This window comes from Podarcis melisellensis, assembly GCF_964234715.1.
Source record: "Podarcis melisellensis genome assembly, chromosome: 16".
In the NCBI taxonomy this organism is placed as follows: Eukaryota; Metazoa; Chordata; class Lepidosauria; order Squamata; family Lacertidae; genus Podarcis; species Podarcis melisellensis.
The window spans coordinates 18,055,990-18,078,686 of NC_138533.1; the positions used below are offsets into that span (position 1 = coordinate 18,055,990).

The following is a 22,697-nucleotide window of genomic DNA, read 5'->3' on the forward strand; positions in this document are numbered from 1 at the left end:
ACCCCCCAACCCATGGATTTGCGCCCCCTAACCCCCAGATGTTGCGCCCGGTGTGGCCAGCCCCCCTGCACCCCCCACGCTACGCCACTGGCACCACCTGAGGTGTTCTCAAAGTAAAGGAAGGATTGAACTCTGATTAATAAGAATACACAGAGGCTTGAACCAGCAAACTCTGGGAAGGGTGCGTATAATAATCTCTGTGTGCCTCCACCCCTCGGCCCAGGTCCTTTTATTCACAAAAGAAGTTTTACAGAGTGTTCGTAAGAACCAATCAGATTTCCTCTGAGCATTTCAACAAACCCCATATGGGGACAAAGTTAAACTACCAAAACTAATTAAGCACACATATTTCTGGGATAAACAAAACAGAACTACAAAGGAGTACATTTGGCAACCCCTGAGGTCATAAACAAGCAATATACATGATAAGGAGGATGGCCAGGAAGACAGCGATCATTATAACCTTCAGGTGAGATCTGTTCCCTGGCCATAAGATTAACATCCTAAGATTAACATCAGAAAAGCTACATCAAAGAAACTGCCCACTGTCTTTGATGACTCAGGATGCCTGCGAAGCAACTGGGCTGTGTAAGTGACTTGTCAAGCAAGAGAGATGGGCAGGAGAGGAAATGGCCAGAGATGCAGAGGGTTGTGGGATTTGATCAGAAATTATTGTCAATGAATTAAACCCAATCAACACAATGCATTCATCGTGGACACAATGGCTTGATGCATATTTTATTATTCCTCATAGTAGTCCCACCTGACCCCACACTCTGGATATTTGCACTCCTACGAGGTCATTCATTTCTTCAAACCTTTTAAGAACTGTATTACACTCTGCAAAGATTTCTGTGTGTTCCGGAGTGCAAGTGGCCCCCAACCAGCCAAGGCCATTATTCCGTGGTATCCATCTTGAACATGATACCATGTCACTGGCACACCATTGTCCTCTAGCCGCTTCTTGTACAACAGCCCATCGTCCCGGAATCCATCATATTCACAGGTTAGAATGAAAGCCTCCGGGAGCTGGCGGATTATGTCATCCTCTGCTAGAAGGGGGGAAAACATTGTCTCATAACCTCTTTTAACTTGTTCATAAAGTTCTTCTGAAAATGGAGCAGGTTCTACAGGAACATAGGCCCTAGCTTTAAATTCTTCCGGAATGTTATCAGCACTTATCCATTTTTGGTATTTCTCTCTCAAATCAGGAGAGACATGGGCGCCTTTCAGAATTCCATCTACATTCATTGTCTTCCCAGTGAGATATGTCAAACCAACTTTGACAGTTCTTTTCCGGAACATAGGAGGAACTGAATGGTTTTGCTGATAGGATGGCAGATTGAAGTCCATTCCTTGGAGGAATGGGTAAATGAGGACCTGAGCTCGCACTCTGGGGAGGTCCTCTCTGGTCACCAGTTCTTGGCAAATGGCTGCAGTAAAAGTGCCTCCACTACTCTCCCCAGCAATGGCAATGCGGCTGGCGTCCACTCCATATTCCTTTGCATTCTTCAGAAAGTATATTACAGCAGTTAAACTGTCCAGTACAGGGACTGGATACGGATGCTCAGGAGCTAAGCGATACCTAAAGAGAAGGCAAGATGTCATCAGCATTCATCATGTTAAGTCGTGGGCAAACATATCAGACGACACAGCGATTCTTCCAAAGCAGCTCTTTATTTGTAAGCTGGAACAGAACTGAACAGAGGAGCTCGGTCAGCCTGCTTATATAGAGCTCCACTAGAATGCAACAATAACCATTTTCTGTAACTAGACGATCACTGAACGTCACTTTCAATCCTTCATTTGATTACAAACTATCCAATCACTGAAAGTCACTTTCGATCCTTCATTTGCATAACTATCTACAGTATCCCCCTGCTGGCCCAGGGTGAGAACTGCAGTACATAACTCATCATATACTTTGCAGCATTTTCCTGCAATGGCATATATATCAAGGGTGGCACCCCTAGGGCCATGTTCCTTTCTATGCAACCTTCCTGGGGGCCACATGTCAGCTGTGGGTGGGACCAGAGAGCAAAATGGAAAGCAAATGCAAACTTTCCCACTGGACAAGTAGGTTGGTTCCTACACACAGCCACACACCTTTCTCTACCCTCCAACCAAGCAAGCAAGACACATTCACACCAGTCAGATGCCACACAAGGATTGTGCAAAGGAGTGGTATTGGTGCAGGGGTGGGGTCTGGGGTCAGAGGGAAATGAAGTGGCCCAGAGTGCACATTCAGCCCCTGTGGCTGATGCTCTGCACCCAGCGGCGTAGCATGGGTTATCAGCACCCGGGGCAAGGCAAGTAATTTGCGCCCCCTAACCCGGGGCAAGGCAAGTACAGTAATTTACTCTCCCAAGCAGCAGCAGCGAGGCTTCTCTTTCCCCCGCGCTCTGCCGGAGCTGCCTCTTTTCTTTCCTTTTTTCCCTTTCTCCAAGGCTTTTCGCTTTCTCTCCTTAATTGATTCCCCCTCCACACCGCGGCGTTTCCTGGCTGCTCCCCCCCCCTCTCTCCTCCTCGCTCTGCTTGCCTTGCCCTGCCCTGCCTGAGGGCGCCCTGAGGAGACTCCGCTCTCCTTTTTGACCAGGCGAGGTGGGAAAAAGGGGGAAAAGTCTCTTCCCGCCCCCTCGCCAGACTCCCTGCTCGGCTCGGCTCAAATTACCATAAAGCTCCTCTCCCCCCGCTTCGCCAAGCTGTCAAAGCCCGGCAGCAGCGGCAACGGCAGCAGCAGGCACAGCCAGACCCCCGCCAGCCAGCCAGCCCGCCCGCCCGCCCGGCTTCCTCTCCTTTTTTTGCCCGCAACAGAAGGCTTCGCTCTCCCCCTTCCGCGACCTCCTCGCCAAGCCGAGCGAGCGCGGGCTCCCTAACGCATGGATTTTAGTAGGGGCAGAGAGCTGCTAGTGCGAGTGCGCCCCCCGCCCATGTTGCGCCCGGTGCGGCCGGCACCCCTGGCACCCCCCACGCTACGCCACTGTCTGCACCCAAATATAATGCTAGTTCGGCATCCCATTCTCAGTGGCCGCTGGTCAAATCTGATTCCGACCATAGAGGCAGACTATAGCCAGCATAGCTAGGAGCCACTGGTAGCCTTATACTCTGCCCAATTATTTAATCCCTTTTCAAAGCCATCCACATTGGAAGCTATCTCTGCTTTCTGTGGGAATTAGTTCCATAGTTTAAATTTGCACTGTATGGATAAGTACTTTCTTTTATCTGAATCTTCTAGCATTCAGCTTCATTGAATGTCCACATGTTCTAGAGTTCAGAGAGAGCGACAAACACGTTTCCCCAGGACACATTCCACACGACATGCCTAATATAAGCAACTTCTATATTTTGAATGTTTCCTTGATTTCATTTTCCATCTCAGGAAAACAACCCCAGTTCTGAATCACCTCCAGTATGTCCCACCATGCCTTCCTGAGATCAGTGCTTCCCATTCTTTCTCCCCACTTTAAACCATATGGCCTTAAAGCCAAGAACTCCAGTTCACCCACCCTGGCCAGGAGGCTTCAATCATGCACCAAAGGTGCATTTTGGCAGTGAGGGCAGCCATTGGGAGAGATGATGTCCATTACTGTCGGGAAGGCTTGCCTTGTAAAGGGCTCTGAAGCCCTGGCAAATGACACTTCTCCCATTGCCCAATGTACCACTGCTCTCACTGGATGGTAAGTGTGGCTGACGGGACAGTTGGGAACAGCTTGAGCTTATTTGCCAAAGAGAAGTTCACCTTCACTCCAGCTGCACTTTCCCTCTCAACCACAGGGCCATTTTGCCTTAGGAGAAGAATCCTAATGGCTTTTTATGGGTTGATGTGGTGGTTTTCTGTAAAAGTAGTTTAATGGCCTGATCCAGCAGAGCTCTTCTTATCATTAAAGCCAGAGGGATTGGGTCCAAAGGAATAAAAATCAAAATACAAAGGTGAACACCCATTCTAAAGGTTGGCAAATCCACTATGTTGGCAAAATCAGCTTTTTTCTGGGCTCATGTGGAAGGGTTAGAAACTGAGGGGAAATACTCTTTTTTCTGCTACAACAAGCAAGAAGATACTTACTCAGCACACATAACCACTGAGTCAGTTTGGTGGGCAATGGAACGGCAGATCATTTCAGAGGTTCCTAGGGGGGAGGAAACACATCACACACTGCCTGCTGTGAGCAATTATTTGTTACAATCCATTACAAATTTCCTTGGTCCTTCACATTGAAAGCACTGTGAGTTGAATCCACTGTGAGTTAGTCCTACTGAAAGTAAACTGTTGAAATTAACAGATATGACCAATGCTTTTCCCCCCAGGGGGTACACAAGGGTATGCAGGACCGGCACCTCTTTGTTGTTGTTGTATAAATGTGTGGTACTTAACAATTTCATGGTGAGTACTGGCACCTCTCTTTCTAGAAAAAAAGGACTGGATATGACTAATATTGCTGTGTCATAAATGTCTGTTTTTAATGTCCATGGAGGCACAGGTCAATTCTGCGTCCAGGGCAACTGTTTACCAGCTCCATATGGAATGCAGGCTGAGACCCTACCTGCCCGCAGACTGTCTCGCCAGAGTGGTGCATGCTCTAGTTATCTCCTGCTTGGACTACGGCAATGCGCTCTACGTGGGGCTACCTTTCAAGGTGACCCGGAAACTACAACTAATCCAGAATGCGGCAGCTAGACTGGTGACTGGGAGTGGCCGCCGGGACCACATAACACCAGTGTTGAAAGACCTACATTGGCTCCCAGTACGTTTCCGAGCACAATTCAAAGTGTTGGTGTTGACCTTTAAAGCCCTTAACGGCCTCCGTCCAGTATACCCGAAGGAGCGTCTCCACCCCTGTAGTTCTGCCTGGACACTGAGGTCCAGCGCCGAGGGCCTTCTTGCAGTTCCCTCACTGCAAGTAGTGAAGTTACAGGGAACCAGGCAGAGGGCCTTCTCTGTAGTAGTGCCCACCCTTTGGAATACCCTCCCACCAGATGTCAAAAGAAAAAAAACACCTACCAGATTTTTAGAAGACATCTGAAGATAGCGCTGTTTAGGGAAGCTTTTAATATCTGAAGGACTATTGTATTTTAATATTTTATTGGAAGCCGCCCAGAGTAGGTAAGGAAACCCAGCCAGATGGGCGGGGTATAAATATATTATTATTATTATTATTATTATTATTATTATTATTATTATTATTATTATTTTATTATTATTATTATTTCATAAAATATATATGCTACTTGATTGTAGAAAACAGTGGAAGGTTTTGAAAAGTCAGTTGAGGTCTGGGGGTTGACGGTTGAGGTTTGGGAGTTGGGAGTTTAGGTTTGTCAGTTGGGAGTTGAGGTTTGGGTGTTGGAGAAGGAAGATGGTGGATTAGGAGTGGGTTGGTTAGTTGTATTGTGAGAGAGTGGGAGGAATTGTTAGGGAGTTAGATAGATAGTTGGGAATAATTCAGTTTGAAGTTGTAGGAACTAAGATTAGGAAACTGACAAGAGGAAAATAAACTGCAAGCACATGCTTGTTCCTGCTCTTAAAAATAAACTTGATTATTTGTTTATGTTAACAACTGTCTGGACTCCGTGTGTCCTCGTGAGAAGTGGGGTGGTGGCAGCGAAGAAAGCAACCGCAGTGGTGGCACAGGGTCAATAGACCGTGAAACGTCCGGGGACCATGTGTGATTGCCACAAAATTGGTGGTGCAGCAGTGGGATAACAACCGAACCTGCCGCCACAAAATTGGCGACAGCAACGGGATTCGATCAGTCTAAATGCCTGTGAGGGGAAACAATACACCTGGAGAGGGGAAGGGTAAAACCAGTGAAGAGATTACCTGGCCTGAGGGTGTGATTGAGGATAAACCCCAGATTGCCCTTTGGCCGAGATAACAATAAGAGCAAGAGATGACTAAAACCCCACCTGAAGCAGAAGTTCCACAGTTTTCAGAGGATTTTGAAAAGTGGAAATTAGTACAAGAATATAACTTGAAATTAGAGCTTGATAAAAATAGGCTTGAGAAAGAATTGGAAAAAGAAAAATTAAGGGCTGAGCAGGAAAGGGAACAGCAGCGGTTCCAGTTAGAGATGAGACGGTTGGAACTAATGGTATTAGAAAATAGTAATAATAGTAATAACACTGATGGGCAGAATCAAATGAAGATAGATTTAAAACGCTTTCCTGAATTTAGAGATAGGGATAGCCCAGAAGCATTTCTAGTAGCCTTCGAGAGAGCCTGTCACGATTTTCAAGTAAAAGAGGAAGATAAAATGAGGATATTGAGAGCTAGAATAAGCGGTCCTCTAGCCGAATTATATGCTCAAATGACTGAGGAACAATCCCGAAATTTTGAGGTGTACAAGCACTTAGTATACACACGCTTTGGGATTACCTCAGAGCAGTTGAGGAAAAAATTTAGAAGTGTGACAAAGGTGAGGGAGGAAACCTATGCGCAGATGAGGGCAAAGATAAAAACTTACCTCACAAGATGGTTAGAGCAAGAGAATGCAGACACAGTACCTAAGATTAGAGAAGTGATGGCGTAGGAGCAATTTTACGACACAATAAATGGCCAATTGAAGTACCTGATAAAAGAAAGAAACCCCAAGACAATAGAGGAAGCAGCGGGTTTAGTCAATAAAATAAATGAAATCTGAGACCATGGATTTGATGGGCCAAAATTTGGTGGGAGATATTGGTAAACAAACAAGAATAACTTTCAGCAAACCAAAGGAAAGTTTACCTCAGAAACCGATAAGAGAGGCAGCCCCTCATCGGGAAGCCCACATGAGAAGGCACACACCCATACAGAGTTTACTGAGGAAAAAGTAAATAAAACAAGTTATGCAGGACCCAAAGACATTTCATGCTGGAGATGTGGGAAATTAGGTCATAAACGTTTTGATTGTAAAACAGGAAAAGAAACATCTAGTTATAGTACCACACAGAAACAGACATATTGTATCCAGTCTGTGGAGCAGAGCCCAACTAGCCAGGTTGTCAAGGAAACAGACATGCCAACTAGGCCTGAGTCTGCTGAGCAAGTAGAGGCCAAAGTCCTGCACTGTTATGTGATTCAACAAGATAATCTCTTGTTAAAGAACGCTGGAGAGTATATCTGGATAGACAGAAAAAGATATCTCGGGTTAAAGGACATGGGATCGCAAGTCACCATAGTCCACCCGGATATAATCAGGGATGATGCCATAATTCCAGGAAAAGGAATGAAATTAAAAGGAATTTCGAAACAAGCAGAAATCCTAAAGGTGGCGGAAATAGATGTCAGATTCAAAAACTGGGCAGGGAAGTGGCAGGTAGCCCTGTCGGAAGAAATTCCTGCCCCTGTGCTCATTGCTTGGGACATTTTAGAACATGTGCAGAGTACTTTCATAGTTACCAGAGCAAAAGGGAGCCCACAGTCACCTAAACCTGAGGGGGTGGATACAGTAGCAGAGGCAGACAATGCTGAAGGACAGCAAGGGAATGATCAGTGTGAGGAAAGAAAAGACACCTTTTTATTTCCTTTGACTAAAAGTCAAACCTCAAGTTTTGCCAAAAAGCAAAAAGAAGATACTGAGTTACAAAAGTTCTTTGAGGCAGCCGAGTCGGAGAGGTCGTTAACTCCTGAGTGCCCAGAACGGTTTTGTTTGAGCAAGGGCCTTTTATATCGAGAAGTCCTTGACCCCAGTTAGTAATCCCTCATGCCTATAGAGAAAAGATTTTGCAACAAGCCCATAATAGCATTGTTGGTGCACACATGGGAGTTGTACATCATATCAACACTGGAGATGCTAAGCCAATTGCTTTTTTTTTTAAAGAAATATTTATTAAAGTTTTACAAAAACACCGTCTTCACTGATGCATCTAATGGCGGGATCGGGGCCATGCTCTGCCAACAGGGAGAGAAGGACGACCTGCATCCCATCACCTTCATAAGCAAGAAACTACTACCAAGGGAAAGACATTATTCGACCATCCAGAAGGAATGCCTTGCCATTCTATGGGCATTACAGAAGCTGAAGCCGTACATCTGGGGCTGAACTTTTACTTTATGTACTGACCATTCACCCTTGTTGTGGTTGAGGACAATGAAGACCAACAGTAAGTTGTTGAGGTGGGCCCTATCACTGCAAGACTTTAATTTTATGATTAAAAATGTGAAAGGGACCCTGAATACCGTCACAGATGCTTTGTCCAGAAGACCTGCAGCTGAAAGTTAACTGAATACCTAACATGTAACAGGTTTTTGTATATATATATATATATATATATATATGCTTTCGTAGATTTTCACGGGTACAGGAATGCAGGTTTTGGTGTCCTCGGGTGTCTTCCCGTGTAAAAGTTGGGGTGTCTAGGCGACGTTTCGACGAGGTCTCACTCGTCATCTTCAGGCTGGTGCTTTCGGCTTCTTGTTACTGGAACAGAGCAGGATCTCAGTGTTTGAGTTCCTATAAATACTGTATTTATAGGAACTCAAACACTGAGATCCTGCTCTGTTCCAGTAACAAGAAGCCGAAAGCACCAGCCTGAAGATGACGAGTGAGACCTCGTCGAAACGTCGCCTAGACACCCCAACTTTTACACGGGAAGACACCCGAGGACACCAAAACCTGCATATATATATATATATATATATATATATTACCAGAACACAGTGTTTGATGTGCAAATGTTAGATGTGATGTGAAGGGTGAAATGACAGGTTAGGAAATGTTTATTTGCCATAAAAATGTACTGCTGATTGATCACTAGGTTAAGTTATCCCTCCTGAGTCAATCTTCTTAAGGGGGGAGGAATGTGGTGTTTGCCCCCTAGGATGTGTCAAGGAAAGGGTTAAAATGGGTGTGAGGTGATTGGCCAGTGAGAATGCGAGGGGGGAGTAAAAGATAGAGTGGGAGGTTTTGAAAAGTCAGTTGAGGTCTAGGGGTTGATGGTTGAGGTTTGGGAGTTGGGAGTTGAGGTTTGTCAGTTGGGAGTTGAGGCTTGGGTGTGGGAGAAAGAAGAGGGTGGAATATTGTATTGTGAGAGAGTGAGAGGAATTGTTAGGGAGTTACATAGATAGTTGGGAATAATTCAGTTTGAAGTTGTAGGAACTAAGATTAGGAAACTGACCAGAGGAAAATAAACTGCAACCACATGCTTGTTCCTGCTCTTAAAAATAAACTTGATTATTTGTTTATGTTAACAATTGTCTGGATTCCGTGTGTCCCCGTGAGAAGTGGGGTGGTGGCAGCAAAGAAAGCAACCGCAGTGGTGGCACAGGGTCAATAGACCGTGAAACGTCCGGGGGCCCTGTGTGATCGCCACACTGTCCTTATGGCGAAACGGGTCGCTGGGAGAGGCACCATATTCTAGACTTAGAAGACCATGATAATATTTTTGGTTGGCACGCTTCATTATGGTATGAAAAGGTGAAAGTACATAAAGGATTTATAAATCATATAATTAGGGGGGGGAATTGTATAGAATATGGGATAAATAGAAGCATTTATTAGAGGGGAACCTCTTTGGCTCTCAGTGTTGGAAATCATAGAGGTAAAGAAAAATATTATTAATAATAATAATTATAAGAATAGAATTTATATACCACCCTATACCCAGAGGTCTCAGGGCGGTTCACATAAAAGGATTACAATATGATAGAATGGTGGACAATTTACAAAAAGTTATTAAAACAAGTGGGAGGAAAGTATAAATAAAGGAATTATCAGGAAAACTAACAACATGGATACAATATCATCATTTGAATGGAGTATTTAAGAAAGATAGGCTACAAGGGTCTGGGGAACAAATATCACAACTGGAGAGAGACCTGTTAGAAGGGAATGTAAAAGTGATGTCTATAATGTATAAAATATTGGAATGGGAGACAAAGGATGAGGAAGTAAAATCCCCAATGATACATAGTGCAATAGAAATTGGTCGTAATACAGACATGGAAGCATGGGACGATTGTGGAATATGGATATAAAATTTACAGCATGTTATGGGTTAAGAGAAAACTATAAGAAAATTAACTATCAATGGTATCTAACCATTGGCAAAAATGGCAAAAATGTATAAATCTAAATCAAATAAATGTTGAAAATGTAAAGAGGAAGAAGGTTCTTTTTATAATGTGGTGGTCTTGTAGTAAGGTTAAAGCTTACTCTGAAATGATACATCATGAATAGAAAATATGTTTAAAATAATGTTTGTAAAAAGCCCAGAAGCTTTTCTTTTGGGAATTATAGGGACAGAACTACCTAAACTGTATAGAAACTTGTTCGTTTATGCTACTACAGCAACAATAATGCTACTTGCCCCAAAATGGAAAGAAGTAGAAGTCCCAGCAAAGGAAGAATGGATACAGAAAACTTAAGGAATATGCAGAAATGGCAAAACTTACCAGAAAAATAAAAAACTCAGATAACAAACTTTTTATGAAAGAATGAAAATGGTTTATTGAATATTTACAGATACATTGTAAACAGATAAGAACATTGGCAGGATTATTGTTACAATCTGCAGTTTCAAAAGAGTATATATTTAAAGTAGAAGAATAAATTAAGTTAATTCGAATATGCAGAAGATATTAAAAATAAATATCCCTTCCTCCCCCCCCCTCTTTCTCAATGTGAAGTCCCAAAATTGTCACATCATAACTCCAGGCAGATGTTACTACATAATATCTGCTTGAGTTTGAAGATTTAGCAACTAGAAACACCTGTGCAAAAAGCTAAGCCAAGTCCTTTGGAGTGCAATGGGTCCATTTCATTATACCCACATTAGACAGAATTGTAGTCAAACCCAGATACCCAGACACACAAAAGGCAAGACATTATGCTGCTCTCTCCATATCAGGCCAACAAGCAAGAAGATGTCGTTGGATCTCACCATCCTCTGATCACTTGAATTCAAACTTTGAGCTGCCAAGGAGAACCTTGAAATGTCATCCAGGCCAATAAGTCAGTGAACAAACAGTTGCAAGCAGTATATCAAGAGCAGGTGTGAAGAAGTGGGTGGTCAGGGCAGCCCTCTGCTGCACCCTATCTGCAGGGGGCTCTCAGAGAAGGACTGACCATCCTAAGGTCCAGCTGGGAAGGGCAAGGGTGTCTATAAAAAAGGTAAAGGGACCCCTGACCATTAGGTCCAGTTGTGGCCGACTCTGGGGTTGCGGCGCTCATCTCGCTTTACTGGCCGAGGGAGTCGGCGTACAGCTTCCGGGTCATGTGGCCAGCATGACTAAGCCGCTTCTGGCGAACCAGAGCAGCGCACGGAAACGCCGTTTACCTTCCCGCCAGAGCGGTACCTAAAGCATAACTCGGGCATAGGCAAACTGAGCCCTCCAGATGTTTTGAGACTACAGTTCCCATCATCCCTCACCACAGGTCCTGTTAGCTAGGGATGATGAGAGTTGTACTCCCAAAACAGCTGGAGGACCGAGGTTGCCTATGCCTGGCATAACAATTTGCATGTGAGCTGCGACCCTTTTACCCTTACTTGTGAGTAAACTCTAAAACCAATGGGATACATTTCTGAGTAAGTGTAATGGGTAGGACAACGCACTATTAGGATTCAACATGCCCAGTCATTTGGAGATAGAGAGTGGGGGGAGAGGCCTCTCGAAGAGAGGATAATAAATCAAAAAGCAGCATTTCAGAGCATTTTTACACCGACCTGGAAACTCGCCCGTTGCTTCAGGGCAACAATTTCAGTCAGTGGTGGAGTTAGCTGAACAGACGCCTGGAGCAGCAGCCATGCCGTGCACCTGGGGGGGGCAGGGCGACCTGGGGGGCGCGCTGTGATCTGCTGTGGGCAGTGGTGGCAACTCGAGCCGCTGCACATGGGGCAGCAGGGCGAGCCCCCTACAGTGTGCCCCGGATGCCTCCTAATAATAAAAATGAAGCCTCGTGTCTGTGTTTAGGTGCTTCCACTCCCACCCCCTTTCCTTGCCTTCCGGGTGCAGGTGGACTCTTCTTCAAACTGGCTTTGCCCAAGGAAAGTTCCCCGTTTCCCCTCCCCACCTCCTCTCAGCCTTCCCCAGGACCAATACCAAGCTGCTCTAAGGGACAGCAGCATCGCATTTTCAGATTTGGGCCAGCCTCCCACCCTCTATAAGGGACACGGGTGGCGCTGTGGGTTAAACCATAGAGCCTAGGACTTGCCAATCAGAAGGTGGGTGGTTTGAATCCCCGCGATGGGGTGAGCTCCCATTGCTCGGTCCCTGCTCCTGCCAACCTAGCAGTTCAAAAGCACGCCAAAGTGCAAGTAGATAAATAGGTACCACTCCAGCGGGAAGGTAAACAGCATTTCCGTGCGCTGCTCTGGTTCGCCAGAAGCGGCTTAGTCATGCTGGCCACATGACCCGGAAGCTGTACTCTGGCTCCCCTCAGCCAATAAAGTGAGATCAGTGCCACAACCCCAGAGTCGGTAACAACTGGACCTAATGGTCAGGGAACCCATGTTTTTACATGAGTAGTAGGTGTCCTTTTATTTAAATTGCATCTCTGGGTTATTTGTGGGGCATAGGAATTCGTTCATTTTTTCCCCCACTTCAAAATATAGTCCGGCCCACCACATGGTCTGAGGGACAGTGGACTGGCCCCCTGCGGAAAAAGTTTGCTGACCCCTGCTAAGTACCTCTGTGATGGACAGCAAAGCCAGACCAGAGTTTGGTGATGCAGTCCCTCAGAATTCCACCAGAGGGCTGGAGCCTCTCTGAATGAGTACTAAGCAGAGTGGGAGGAGGAAAATAAATGGAGCAGTTTCTGAGGGAGTTTTTAGACTGGGCTTTGTTTGAGTGTCTTGGGAGAGTTTTATGCCAGGAGCTAGCTGGAGGAGCCAGGAGAAGTAGCAGCTGTGTGGATACAGCCTACATGGGTCTCATTCCAGTCAGGAGGGGAGAGATCTTCTAGAAAGAGAAGACTCCCAAACCAGTAGCAAGGGGTGTGGCAATCCTCAGGGTCTGTTATACTATTTACTTCAATAAGAGTATGTAAACGCAGTCAGTAACATTGGACGGCACGCAGGAAGTCACTTACACAGAATTGTATTAATTTGTTATAATTTTTATAATTGGGTTAAAATCTGGAAAATCAATTTAAAAAAGTGATGAAGAAGTTCCAACAAAAGAGGAGTGGACTTTAAAACTATTGGACTATATGGAGAAGGCGAAAATAAGAAACCAAAAAGATGAAATGCTTGTGGAGGAGTGAAGATCCTTTTCAGAATATCTGAGAAAATATTATAGTCAAATGAAAACACAGGCTGGACTGGAAATATAAGCAAAGGAAGGAGAATGATAAAGGAATCTAATGTTGGATATTTGTTATAGAAATGAGTATTACATTTAGTAGACAAAGGATTTGAACAGAAACATCATGGAAGTAAGGATGAGGAGTCAAAATGTTGAGGGAATATTGTATTGAAACTGAATTGAATTTGTTAAATTGTATGAAAATTAATTTAAAAAATATGTAATATAAAGAGAACAAGATGCTGCATGAAGTGAGCCAATGGCTTGATCCAGTAGGGCTTTGCTTATGTATTTATAGAGCCCATGGTGATTTTAATAAATTAAACAGAGTGGAATTTTTGATCAGATTTTTTCTTTTTACTTCAGGATTGGCACAATGAGGAACGATATTTCCCTCCACAGAAGGGGAAGACTGCCATAGGAAGACAAAGAATGTCATTCATTTCTATAAACCTTTTAAGAACTGTATTACATTCTGCAAACATTTCTGTGTGCTTGGATATTCAATTGCCTTCAAACCAGCCACGGTCATTATTGCATGAAATCCATCTTGAACATGATACCATGTCACTGGCACACCGTGGTCCTCTAACCGCTTCTTATACAACAGCCCATCATCCCGGAGAACATCGTATTCACAGGTTAGAATGAAAGCCTCTGGGAGCTGGCGGATTATGTCATCCTCTGCTAGAAGGGGGGCAAACATTGTCTCATAACCTCTTTTAACTTGTTCATAAAGTTCTTCTGAAAATGGAGCAGGTTCTACAGGAACATAGCCCCTAGCTTTAAATTCTTCCGGAATGTTATCAGCATTGATCCATTTTTGGTATTTCTCTCTCAAATCAGGAGGGACATGGGCACCTTTCAGAACTCCATCTACATTCATTGTCTTCCCAGTGAGATATGTCAAACCAAGACTGACAGCTCTTTTCCGGAACAAGGGAGGAACTGAATGGTATTGCTGATAGGATGGCAAATTGAAGTCAAATCCTTGGAGGAATGGGTAAATGAGGACCTGAGCTCGCACTCTTGGGAGGTCCTCTCTGGTCACCAGTTCCTGGCAAATGGCTGCAGCATATGTGCCTCCACTACTCTCTCCAACAATGGCAATGCAATTGGGGTCCACTCCGTATTCCTTTGCATTTTTCATAAAATGAATTGCAGCAGTTAAACAGTCCTCTACAGGGACTGGATACGGATGCTTAGGAACTAAACGAAATCTAAAGAAAAAACAAGATATCATCAACATTTGACATCATACTTGGGGCTGAGGTACCTTCAGCACCCCCAAGGAGGCTGGGTCCCCCCAAGCTGATTGACATTTCCATTCAAATGGCTATGTGCTCCACGTCATGTGATCATTTATGCAATATGGGACTTACCGTGGGGGGGGGCAATATTTACTCAGGTTGGCACCCCTGCCTTCACGCAAGCAAGACAAATTCCAGTCAGGCAGATGCCACTCAAGGAGGGTGAAAAAGAGGGGCAATGGTGCAGAGGTGGGGGTCTGCGGTGATTTCAGAGGGAAGAAGAGGAGTTTGGATGTGATATCCTGCTTTATCACTACCCCCTACCCTGCTTTTCCCAACCTGTAGAAGGACCAGACTCCAGTTTCTCATGGGACGCGGGTGGCGCTGTGGGTAAAACCTCAGTGCCTAGGACTTGCTGATCGTAAGGTTGGCGGTTCGAATCCCCATGGCGGGGTGAGCTCCCGTTGTTTGGCTCACCAGTGCAGCTTCATCACGCTGGCCACATGACCCGGAAGCGTCTTCGGATGGCGCCGTCTCCTGGCCTCTTAAGTGAGATGAGCGCACAACCCTAGAATCAGTCAAGACTGGCCCGTACGGGCAGGGGTACTTTTACCTTTACCTTTAAGGAGTCTCAAAGTGGCTAACATTCTCCTTTCCCTTCCTCCTCCACAACAAACACTCTGTGATGTGAGTGGGGCTGAGAGACTTCAAAGAAGTGTGACTAGCCCAAGGCCACCCAGCAGCTACATGTGGATGAGCAGGGAATAGAACCCAGTTCACCAGATTACGAGTCCACCGCTCTTAACCACTACACCACACTGGCTCTTCAGGGAGAACTGAAGAGGCCTGGAGTGGAGCATTGAGCCCCAGTGCCTGAGGTTTTCCATGATAATATAATGCTAGTTCACATCCTGTTCTCAGTGGCCAGTGGTCAATCATTGGAGAAACTCACAATCAGAACATGAGTCTTGTGGTACTCTTCCCTCCCACAGCTTCCAGCAACTGGCATTCAGTTCAGCAACTGTCCCCACCTGCAAAGGCAGGCTATAGCCATCATGGCTAGTAGCCACTGGTAGTCTTATACCGTGTGCATTTGTTTAATCCTCTTTTAAAGCCACCCAGTTGGAGGCCATCATTGCCTCCTGAGGGAACAAGTTCCACAGCTTAACTACACACTGCGTAAAGAAGTACTTTCTTTTAGGTGAATCTTCTAGCATTCAGCTTCATCGAATGTCCACATGTTCTAGAGTTAAGAGAGAGGGACAAAAACATTTATCTACCGTATTTTTCGCCCTATAGGACGCACCGTCCCATAAGGCGCACCAAGTTTTTTGGGGGGGAATAAAGGGAAAAAAATTATTTCTCCTCCAGGCGCGGGGCTGGGGCGGGGGAGGCCTGAGCTTCCCCCGACCCCAGTCCCCAAACAGGCAGCTCTCAGCAAGCCGTGGGAGCCCAGCGCTGGCTCCCGCTGCTTGCGGAGAGGTCCGCGAAGCCTGGAGAGCGAGAGGGGTCGGTGCGCACTGACCCCTCTCGCTCTCCAGGCTTAAGCGAAAGCCTGCATTCACCCCATAGGACGCACACACATTTCCCCTTCATTTTTGGAGGGGGAAAAGTGCGTCCTATAGGGCGAAAAATACGGTAGTTTTATGTAAGAGTAGTTTAATGTTCCTTATATGACGCCTTGGAAGGAGTTTTGTCTGAAAGGCAGGATAGAGATAATCGCAACAGATAGAATTAGCATAGATTGAGAAGCCATATCAGCCTCTCATGGTGGATAAGGTTATCCATGAATACTAGTCACAAGGCGGATGGGCCATCTCCACTATCACAGGAAATGCTTCTGAATATCAGATGATGTACGTTGCACCTGGGAGCAGTGCTCCTGTGTCTGGGTCCAGCTTGTGGGCTTTTCATTGGGATATTTGGTTGGCCACCGTGAGAACAGGATGTTGGGCCCCCTTTGGCCTGATCCAGCTTCTTATGCTTAAAGCCAGAGGGACTGGGTCCAAAGGCATAAAAATCAAAATACAAAGGTGAACACCCATTCTAAAGGTTGGCAAATTCACGATGTTGGCAAAATCAGCCGTTTTCTGGGCTCATGTGGAAGGGTTAGAAACTGAAGCGTGAAGATACTTACTCAACACACATAACCACCGAGTCGGTTCCATGGGCAAGTGAATGGCAGATCCTTTCAGAAGTTCCTGGAAAAAGGCACACAACCTTTAACAAGTTTTTTTTGGCAACAACTAAGCTGAACTGAACCCTTTATAAATGGGGCATCACTAGTTGAAACCCATTATGTACATTTTGTTCCCTCCTGATCAGCAGTTTCAATGGGTAAAACTCAGAACAGAACCAAAAAATCCATACTTTTAAAGCAAGGTGTGCTAGGAAGGTGTGCCTTCGTTTCATATCGTCAGGTGCCTTTGGCTAATTAACCAATAGACGGCCTTTTAAACTGTGTGTAGGCACAGGTTGTTGACATTGTTTGTTGTTATTCTTTGTATTGTTATAGATTTGGGGGGAGACCACCCTAAACCTTAGAAATTAATAAGTGGTAGGATTTTGATTATTATTTGGAGGAGGCATAGGCAAACTCCGGCCCTCCAGATGTTTGGGACTACAGTTCCCATCCTCCCTGATCACTGGTCCTGTTAGCTAGGGATATGGGAATTGTAGTCCCAAACATCTGGAGGGCCGGAGTTTGCCTATGCCTGATTTGGAGTATTGAAGGGAAGATTGGAGGCCAGGGGAAAAACACTTTCCAAGTCAGTGCCTCACTTGAATAGAGGCCTTAGCATGACAAAAGGGCTGGTGGCACATATGCGAGGAATTCTTGGGCCTGAGCAGAAAGAGGTTGTCAGACTCATGGCAATGGGGGGGGGGTTTGAGTTTTCAGGAAAAGAGTGTCTTTAGAGCGGTGTTTCCCAAGCTTGGGTCTCCAACTGCTCTTAAACTACAATTCTCATCATCCCATACTACTGGTTTGGCAGAGAGTGGAGGTGGTACCCAACTTTTGTAGCAGTATTCATAAAGATAAAAATAAAAACCTAGAGGCAGCACAAACCACCCCCACCCCTCCCTAGCAAACATTTCATGACCTTTACATTAAAGTATCACCCCAAATTCTCCACAAACAACAAAGTGAACCATTTCAAAAACATTTCAAAGAACTTACGGATGCTTGCAAATAGTGCAACCCCTCCATGAAGAAAGATGATTCCTTTCCTGTTCCCAGCAGGTGATGTCTTGGGCCAGTACAGCCTCACAGGCACCCCATCAAAAACCAGATCCCTTGTGATCATTTTTGGGTCCTTCACTTCTGGAATGAGTAGGTTTAGGATCCTGAGTATGGAATATCTATGGCAGATGCCCAGTTTTTCCAGAATTCCTCCCTGTTTAAACCAAACCATTTAGCATTTTAAATCAGCATTAGATATATGTATTGCATATATGTATTGCCTATGGAACAGAAACCGTGCATGGGAGATGACTGCGCTGTTTATCCTTTCCTTCCTCTTGGGATGGAAAACTATTCTCTTTAAACAGCCCAGAAGTGAAGCCCCTGCCCACTCCCCTTTCCTAGTATGCTTCCTGTTATTTCAAACCTTAAGATGCAACACAAATTGGGGGTATTCAGTGCTAGTACTACTCAGGATAAATCCACTGGAGTGCATAAGAACCTAAGCAGTGTAGGGGTGCAAATATCCAGTGTGTGGGGATCAGATGGGATTACTATGAGGAATTATAAAATATGCCTCAAGCCATTGTGTCAGCTGTGAAAGCATGGTGTTGAGTGGGTTTAATTCATTGACAGTAATTTCTGATCAAATCCCACAACCCTCTGCATCTCTGGCCATTTCCTCTACTGTCCATTTCTCTCTGCTTGCGTACACAGCCCAGCTGCCAGTTGCTTTGCCAGGCATCACAGCTGTCAACCGTCCCCTATTTGGCGGGAAACTCCCTTATCCCAGCGCCGTTTCCCGCTGCTGTCCTGGATTGATGATGTCCCTTAAATTTCCCAGGTTTCAAAGGAAGCAGCTCATCTCCCTCCCTCCCTGCCGGCCAGGGAGGAGGGAGGCTCCAACTGTGTTGCTTGGCTGTGTTGCTCACCCAATAAGGAGTCTAAGAACGACTGGGGGGTGGAGTTTGCATCCCTTGTGCCGATCAAATCGGCCGCGTTGCCTGGGTCTCGCCTTTGCTCGGCGCTTCCCAGTGAAGAGGTGACGGTGTGGTAATATTGAGGCTTGGAAGTGAGCAATAGCCCTGACGGAGCTGGTCTGGGAAAAGGAGAAAGGTCTGCTTATGGAAAGTAACTGCAGCACTTGCCAAGCAACGGTCAGTGGGACGGAATGAGAAGCAAGGAAAGGTTATGTTGGGATCCACCTCTGAATTACCTGATGCGATTTGCCAGGAAGGCCACTGGGTGGCAGCACATTACAAGAGACCGAAGCAAAATGACCGAAACATGAAAAGAGGGTGCCGTGATTGTTTGCAAGGGCAAAAGCCCACCTACAGATTAGCTGAGCTCTTTACTTCGGGACCTGTCATCCCGTATTCCGGCTGCTGATCCCTTATTTTCAAATCTGAAAGTTTACAGCTTTGCCAGGCATGCATCCTGGGCTGTGAAAGATAATGGGCAGCTTTTTTTGATGTAGCTTTTCTGATATGTTAATCTTAGGATGTTAATCTTAGGGCCAGGAAACAGATCTCACATGAAGGTGATAATGATCCCTGTCCTCCTGGCCTCCTTCTTATCATGTATATTGCTTGTTTGTGACTTCCGGGGTTGCTGGATACACTCCTTTGTAGTTCTGTTTTGTTTACCCCAGAAATATGCATGCTTACTGTAATTAGTTTTTGTAGGTTAACTTTGTCCCCACGTGGGGTTTGTTGAAATGCTCAGAGGAAATCTGATTGGTTCTTACGAACACGGTGACAAAAGTTCTTTTGTGAATAAAACGACCTGGGTGGGAGGGTGGACAGGAATTATTATTATATGCAACCAGTCTTGCTGGTTCAAGCCTCTGTGTGTATTTTCATAATAAGAGTTCAAGCCTTCCTTTACTTTGGGAACGCCTCAAAGCAGAGCCTGCTGGATTAGGACAATGGCCCATTTAGTTCCACCATCTCGCAGTTGTCAACCAGGTGCCCCAATGGGAAACCCACAAACCCGGACCCAAGCACAGGAACCCTCTCCCCTCCTGTGTTTTCCAGCAACTGGTGTTCAGAAGCATTGCTGGCTCCATCTCTAGAGCCAGAGCTGGTTAATAAGCATCCATAGCTATTGCCTCCATGAATTTCTCTATTTCTCGTTGCAAGCTATTCAACTTGGCAGCCATCACTGCCTCTTGTGAGAGTGACTTCCATGGGTTGAATATATTATGTGTGAAGAAGTCCTTTCTTCTATCTGTCCTGAATCTTCCAACATTCAGCTTCATTGGATTGTCTACAAGTTCTAGTGTTGTGAGAGACGGAGGAAAACCTTTCTCTCTCTATTTTCTCCATAATCTTAAACATTTCTATCACGTCGCCTCTTACTTGCCTTTTCTCTAAACTAAAATATTTCAAATGTTGCAGCCCTTTTTATAGAGCTGTCGCTTCATCCCTGTAATATATGTAAAATAAACTTACCAGTACAAATCCATATCCCACTAAGAGATTTAAAAGTATCAATGGTGCAGGACGGCTCATTCCTCGAGGCATGTGGGTCCTGTTAAGAGTATAAGAAACTCCCCACACTAACAGCAAGAAATGAATGAAAATAGTTGTATATAATATCAGCATCCACAGAGTTCCACCAAATGCCATTTCCCTTCAACTCAGAGGCACAGAGACAAGGACTTCGCCTTAGACAATGCTGGTGGCTTTTATACAAGAACAGTCGATGTCACCTGCAAGAGAACATCCTTGGCCAACCCACTTAATCTCTCAGCTGAGAAGAAAACAAATTGTTTAGGAATGTGGTAATATGGTGCAGGCTAACCATAGACTTGCTTAACAGTTTATCTTTAGAATGACTCGTGGTTAGAATGCCCGAAAACAGGTTGGCTGACAGTTGAAATGGATACATGCTTCAGCTAATATAGAGCTTGCTTATGCCCAGTGGTTGTCAGTATGTGGCTTTATTGCTTGAGTCAATGTGTAAAAGCATAGGAACACAGACCAAAGAAGGAGGATCAACAAAGGGGGGGGGGATTTTAGTATTTTAATTGGGTGGACATAGAATCATAGAGTTGGAAGAGACCACAAGGGCCATCGAGTCCAACCCCCTGCCAAGCAGGAAACACCATCAGAGCACTCCTGATCTGATAGGCTGTACACCCTGCACATACCCAGCCAATGGGGAAACAGGAGGGAACCTGCCTCGGGTATAAGGGATATAAGCTTCGGTCTTACTATTTTTGGGTGTGTCTGCTTTTGGACACCTGATCTTGCAAGTACGTTATTTTGTAATCGATAAACTCTCTGCTGCTTCACCAATCTTGTTCAGATTTTGAGGATCTCACACCTAACATTCCTCACACAGGGTGCGAGTGAATGTTCGTTGGTGTGAATTTGCCTAAACTCCCCTGTCAAGTGCCAATCAATGTCCCTGCAGTCGTTATTAGCACTAACTCAGGTTTCCAGCCCATTTCCAAATTCAACTCCTTGCATAACATGTTGCAGTAACCCAAATGGAAGGTTGCAAGTGTTGATTTGTCCTCAAGATAATGCTGCAGGCCAGCACCTAATGCCATGACACCATAGTGTGGAGGTGATGAGCGCAAGGAAGGAAAGCCAACATTGCTGTGGGGGAAAGGGCACAGAAGAAGAGCTCCCTTGTGACAGGCCTTGCTTGAATCAGAGAGGATTGTTTTACTAGCACTCTTCAATTTCAGTGTTTGCAAAGAGGAGAACTTTGGGCCCTTCAACTCAGTTGACACAGAAAGGAGCATTACTATCCACGTGTAGCATGTGGGTGAATGAGAAGTTCCTGCCTCAGAACACTGGGCCCTGTCAGAGAAGAAGTCTGACCTTTCCCCTCCTGGGCAGCCATCTTGTTCTGGGATGGCGGAAGCAACAGGCAAAGCCATCACAGCCTTTGGCAGAGGTGTGTAAATAATATATTGAGAGTGGAGAGGGCATCTGAAACCTGGAGAGACGCATTTATAACTCTGATACCGAAATCTGAGCAAGAGAGATCAGATGTAAAGAATTATAGACCAATCTCACTACTTAATGTGGATTATAAAATATTTGCAAATATTCTGGTTAATAGATTGAAAAAAGTTCTATCAGAATAGATACATAAAGACCAGGCAGGCTTTCTGCCTGGAAGACATATGAAAGATAATATTAGAAATACAGTGGAAATTTTGGGAAGATTAGAGGCTAAAAGAAATACTAAATACATTTAGAAAGAATAAGAAATACATTATTAATGTTTATTGATGCGCAGAAAGCCTTTGATAATATTTCTTGGCTTTTTATGGGGGGGAAATTGGAATGTATTGAGGTTGGTCAACAATTTTTAAACAGTATCAAAGCGATCTATTCTGAACAAAAAGCTAAAATTATTATTAATAATGTGGTATCGGAAGAAATTAAAATTGAGAAAGGAACCAGGCAAGGGTGCCCGCTTTCCCCTCTATTATTTATTTTGGTCCTGGAGGTCTTGCTGAATAGTTTGAGAAAAGAAGGAAAAGTCAAGGGTATTGTAGTGGGCTCTAAGCAATATAAATTAAAAGCCTTTGCTGATGACTTGGTTCTAACTTTACAGGATCCAGAGACCAGTGCAGTGAAAGCACTGGAGATGATACAGAAGTGTGGGCAGCTGGCTGCTTTTAAATTAAACAAGAGCAAAACCAAAGTACTGGACAAAAATTTAGATGAAGATGAAAGAAAAACCCTTATTAAAAAAAAGGCCTAGCATTTACGAAGGTTAAATATTTGGGTGTGACCTTAACAGCAAAGAATTTGAATCTCTATAAAGATATTTATGAGAAAGTATGGAATGCAATAAAAAGAGACTTAGAGATTTGGTCAAATTTAAAATTCTCACTTATGGGCCAAATATCAGTGGTTAAGATGAGTGTATTGCCGAAAATGCTGTTTTTGTTTCAAACTTTACCTATTATTGATAATGTCAAATGTTTTAAAGAATGGCAGAAGGTCCTGTCCAAATTTATCTGGCAAGGGAAAAAACCAAGAATTAAATATAAATTACTTACGGATTCAAAAGA

At 44.7% G+C, this 22,697-nt stretch overlaps 1 protein-coding gene across 5 annotated transcripts; it reads right to left on the bottom strand.

Moving 5' to 3' along the window:
• Window positions 1–214: 214 nt before the first annotated feature.
• On the bottom strand, window positions 215–20,452 carry LOC309359026 (arylacetamide deacetylase-like 4). Of its 5 annotated transcripts, none has more exons than XM_081892455.1 (4): window positions 20,107–20,410; window positions 17,651–17,794; window positions 16,610–16,673; window positions 215–1,585 (listed from the first exon to the last, which is right to left on the bottom strand). In XM_081892455.1, the coding sequence occupies exons 2-4, from the start codon at window positions 17,775–17,777 to the stop codon at window positions 805–807; spliced, it is 972 nt and encodes a 323-aa protein (XP_081748581.1). In that variant the 5' UTR covers window positions 17,778–17,794; window positions 20,107–20,410; the 3' UTR covers window positions 215–804. The 5 variants fall into 5 exon arrangements, with proteins under 5 accessions (XP_081748581.1, XP_081748579.1, XP_081748582.1 ...); XM_081892453.1 differs by having other exon boundaries at window positions 17,651–17,867; window positions 20,107–20,388; XM_081892454.1 differs by lacking the exon at window positions 215–1,585 and adding an exon at window positions 13,014–14,442 and having other exon boundaries at window positions 17,651–17,867; window positions 20,107–20,452.
• Between the last annotated feature and the right edge of the window lie 2,245 nt (window positions 20,453–22,697).

Coding starts and splice junctions, on each gene's coding strand:
- LOC309359026 (XM_081892453.1), bottom strand. CDS start 20,283: ATGGCATTTGGTGGAACTCTGTGGATGCTGATATTATATACAACTATT. Junction 16,674..17,650: donor TGCACTATTTGCAAGCATCC/GTAAGTTCTTTG, acceptor GCCTTTTTCCAG/GAACTTCTGAAAGGATCTGC. Junction 1,586..16,609: donor TCGGTGGTTATGTGTGTTGA/GTAAGTATCTTC, acceptor CCTTCTCTTTAG/GTATCGCTTAGCTCCTGAGC.